Source organism: Hordeum vulgare, chromosome 3H, assembly GCF_904849725.1.
Source record: "Hordeum vulgare subsp. vulgare chromosome 3H, MorexV3_pseudomolecules_assembly, whole genome shotgun sequence".
Lineage (NCBI taxonomy): Eukaryota > Viridiplantae > Streptophyta > Magnoliopsida > Poales > Poaceae > Hordeum > Hordeum vulgare.
This window is the reverse complement of record NC_058520.1, coordinates 138,272,449-138,276,587: the sequence shown is the minus strand read 5'-3', so window position 1 is coordinate 138,276,587 and position 4,139 is coordinate 138,272,449. Positions and strand designations below refer to the sequence as shown.

Here is a 4,139-nt window from a genome sequence, read left to right as displayed (position 1 = left end):
CACCGAATGGAAGAAGTTGTGGCTAGTCACCGAATGGAAGAAGCAAGGAGAACGTATAAGATGTAGAGACTTTTATGTGGGGCCACTTTTGTTTGAGGAGTTAAATTTGAACCTTTGAAGGATCCATTAGACCCGGCCACTGTTAAAGGAGAAAAAAAAGTACTCTTCTCTAAATACGACCAAAGTTTGCGGAGAATATAATAAAATCTTAGTCTTGGGTTAGTACCGGTATGTACATGGCTAGGAAAGCGACTTTTGATTTGAGAATGTTTCTGTTGTCATTGGCAGTGCAAAGTATTCAATGGGACCCAACACTAGATTTTATTATCCCAATTGCTAGAGCATATGTTTGAACTTTTGCATGTTTGGACGCACGCAAAGAAGAGTGGCCTCTCAGTCTAGGATGGGCGTATTAAGTTAAAAAAAAAAACTGCAGGGGCATTATTTTCAAGTAGCTCATAGGAACGGAATTATCTTACACCTGTATTCTATCGGTTTATTTATTATGGGAGCATGTAAATTACAAGCATATATCATTACAGTTGGAAAAATTATACGATGTCCCAAGCGGGTTTCATTAAACCTCCAGCAGCTGCCGTTTTAGATCATTTCCGACGTCCACACCCTTTTTATTTTCTTGTTTCCATGATCACATATACGTGGATGACTCGGTAAAAAAAGACAATGCATAAATTTTCGTTCACCCACCTAATAGGGAGAACGATTCAACTCGACCACAGGCAAAAAGGCGGCCGCCGACTCAAACTACCTGACCCCCTCTTTTCATATTAGAGGATTTTGAATGGCGACATTGACAATTGCAAGGACATCTATTCTGCTTTGACCATACAGAGTATAGCGTAATGGCCCACACCAAGCTCAAACCACAGGCGAAGAGCCTAACATTCTTCAAAAATCTTCGATAGCTAGCTCCTGACCTGAAAAACCAAAAACAAATGTGGTGAACAGAGTAAACTTTCTACAAAGTTTAGCATGCATATAGCCCAGAGTTCACATTCTTTGACTAAGTTGTCTGGTTAAAAATTCAGCTATCGTGATGGGTGATTTACTTTTGTGGAATATACTATACTGGCTTTGTTTGGTTCGTGCCGTTTTATCCAGTATGCTAATCACCTTCTGCTCGGCTGTTTTCAACTCCGCGAAAGCCCGTATCAGAAAACGCTGCCAGCGAATACGTAGTACGCGAACCAAACGTAATCTGCCGTTTCGGAAAGCATGGGGATCGGAAACCACGGCCAAAACACTCAAACAAACGCGTCTCGTATGTATTCAGATTATCTTCTAGTAAATTCATTTGGGGGCCAAGAAAATTGCTAGGTGGGTTAAGTTAACACAAGGACTTCTAGGAAGCTCATTAAAACACATGATGTAGGCGCAAGTACCATCCCTCAGACAAAAAAACAGCTGTGAGCGTAGCATGCGTCGGACAACTTCACTGCTCTACCAACTTTTCACCGGAAAATTATGTTAATAACACATGAAATTCGCTACTTGCAAACATTACCGCTCAGGCAACAAGAAATACTGTAGAAATAAACTACCTGAACCAGCGCCACTGGCTTATATAGGGACTTGTTTTAGACGGGAATGCATACAAACATGGCCCAATATAGAAAATGTAATAGTACCGTCACAACTAATAAATGGAAGCCTCTAGGATCGCCTCACGTTGTATTCTGCCCCTACCTCATATGGTGCCTTTTGCATTGAGGTGTCCACATGGGTGGCGCTATCCCAATAGTTGCTGCTGGCTCACATTTGTTTTGAATATACTCCCTCCGTTCCTAAATATAAGTTTTTCTAGAGGTTCCACTAAGGGACTACGTACAGATGTATATAGACATACTTTAGAGTTTAGATCCACTCATTTTGCTCCGTATGTAGCCTCCTAGTGAAATCCCTAAAAAGACTTATACACCGTATTTAGGAACGGAGGGAGTATATGACATACAGGAAACAACAAGCACAAGCATACTCTTCCAATAAATCCAGTCTAGATACTGAACTAGTACTTACTCTGCGAGTTGGGATGCCGAAGATGGCTCGACATTTATCATGGTTGCCCTGGTCGAAGAAGTTTGCATTGACCTTCTAGAAGAGTCCACTAATACCGACTTCATGTAATTGATATTTATTGAGGGCATGCCAGTTTTGGGGTTGCTTATTTTCGCAGCAGCAGCATGATGGCATGGTGACATGCTTAAGTACCTTGTTGTCTGCATTCATTTATAGGAAGGATAAGAAATCAGAACATACACATATGAAAATAAGTAAGCGCCCCCCCCCCCCCCCCCCCCCCACACACACACACACCCGCATTGCTCCACTTAAGAGACAGATTTGACCATCTAGCAAAGTGAAAAAGAACAGATCAAAACATGCATCCCAGAATGGAGAATAATCCCCACCCCTTCACGGTTCAGTAGAACAACAACAGATATTTCATATTTGAGTGCTGAGATCGATGCAGAAGCCCAACATCAGGTTACTTCTTTTTAAACCAGGAGCATTGACTTAAGGAGAAGAGATAAACTGGGACAGTTTTGGCCATCTATAGAGATATAACAAAGAGAAAATATATATTTGAGAATTGAGATTTTTTTTGCCATGTCCAAGAATATACTTTTTATCAGAACCATTTTTTTAGCTTTTAAAATTTGGATAAGAGTTCTAGCATCCACTTGAGATGTACTCAAGATAAACACAAGTTAAAACATAAATTCGAACATTCAGATTAATGTGGAAGTCCAACATCACATTACTCCTTTTAAATTACATGTTTTTTTAATCAAAATTCGGAGAGAACCTCTAGCATTCACAAGGCGAGAGACAATGGGTTGGTTTGGCTATTTAGAGCGTAACCCCAAAAAACAAGTTAAAACATAATTTGAGAATTGAGATTAATGCCAGGTCCAAAGACCATGTTACCAGTTGAACCATGTTTTCTTTTTTCCTTTGAAAGTAGGGTAGGAGACCTAGCATTCACTCAAGAAGGTAAACCTGGCCAGGTAAGGTTTGGCCAGTTAGACAAGTATAATCAGGAAAAACAAGTCAAAAAACATACATGTGAGATTAACGTCAGGGTCCAAGACTGCAATTAGAGTACTTAATTTTATCAGTTGAGCCATGCTTTTGTATTTTGCAAAATTTGAATAGGAGGTCTTTGCATTCACTCAAGGAGGCAAGACACACTGATTTGGTCCTAGGGTTAAACTCCGGTGATGTCTTGTATATCGGCTGCTATAGCATCCTAACAAATAAGGAGCCCGATATTATTGGGCAATAGCCAGGCTTGGGTGGAGACAGAGAACTCCACCATAAGCATTATTGAGTAGTACCAACCTAACATATGTGAGACATTCAATCGCCCACGTGCGGAAACAAGATAAATTCCATGGGGTTGTTCAAATGAACGAATAGCACAAGAACACCTTGAGAGTACGTACCGAGATACGTCCGGCAGCCGGAGCGGCGGCGGCCGCCGCCCGAGCAGACGCGTGTAGGAGGTCTCCTGATCTGGCCAACGGGTGGTAGGTTTTCTTGAGGAAGAATCGCAAGGCCATGGCTAATCGATAGATGGGCGTACGAACTACGAATCCCTATGAACAAAGCGCTCTAACAAATCTCCGATTCCTCAAAAAGTTGACGTGGGTGTTGGTTGGAGATCCGTCTGTGCCGCTGCATATATACGCGCAACTGAACCTGAACCAATAATCCGCCTGGTAGTGGAGCTCCAGTCGTATTAGGATTCCGGATTTGTATCAAGCACGAGAACAAGGGGTGGGGAATTGGGGAGGGCCTTTTTTAGAGAGAGAGAAGGGGGGAGGGCCTATTAGGAGGAAAAGTCTGTACAATATAGTGCTCGCTGGGCTTTGGGCCGAACAAATCAACAAGGACACCGCGGTGCGGAAGAGATGTACTGGCACATGTTTCCAAACTATTTGCTCGTTATTTCAAAAAAAAAAAAATTCTTGAAAAAAATCCCTAATAAAAACATGTTTCCAAACTAGGGCTAGGAAAAAAAAACACCTGTAAAATACTGTTTCCAAACTACTCCCTCCGTCCCATAATATAAAGAACGTTTTTAACATTAGACTAGTGTCAAAAACGTTCTTATA

General features: G+C 41.5%; 1 protein-coding gene across 1 annotated transcript; it reads right to left on the bottom strand.

The window, feature by feature from the left end:
* Window positions 1–598: 598 nt before the first annotated feature.
* LOC123443266 lies at window positions 599–3,841 on the bottom strand. The gene is made up of 3 exons (XM_045119590.1): window positions 3,468–3,841; window positions 2,038–2,237; window positions 599–938 (listed from the first exon to the last, which is right to left on the bottom strand). The coding sequence occupies exons 1-3, from the start codon at window positions 3,582–3,584 to the stop codon at window positions 761–763; spliced, it is 495 nt and encodes a 164-aa protein (XP_044975525.1). The 5' UTR covers window positions 3,585–3,841; the 3' UTR covers window positions 599–760.
* Window positions 3,842–4,139: the final 298 nt, after the last annotated feature.

Coding starts and splice junctions, on each gene's coding strand:
- LOC123443266 (XM_045119590.1), bottom strand. CDS start 3,584: ATGGCCTTGCGATTCTTCCTCAAGAAAACCTACCACCCGTTGGCCAGA. Junction 2,238..3,467: donor CGGCTGCCGGACGTATCTCG/GTACGTACTCTC, acceptor AAATGAATGCAG/ACAACAAGGTACTTAAGCAT. Junction 939..2,037: donor TCGGCATCCCAACTCGCAGA/GTAAGTACTAGT, acceptor TTGGTTTTTCAG/GTCAGGAGCTAGCTATCGAA.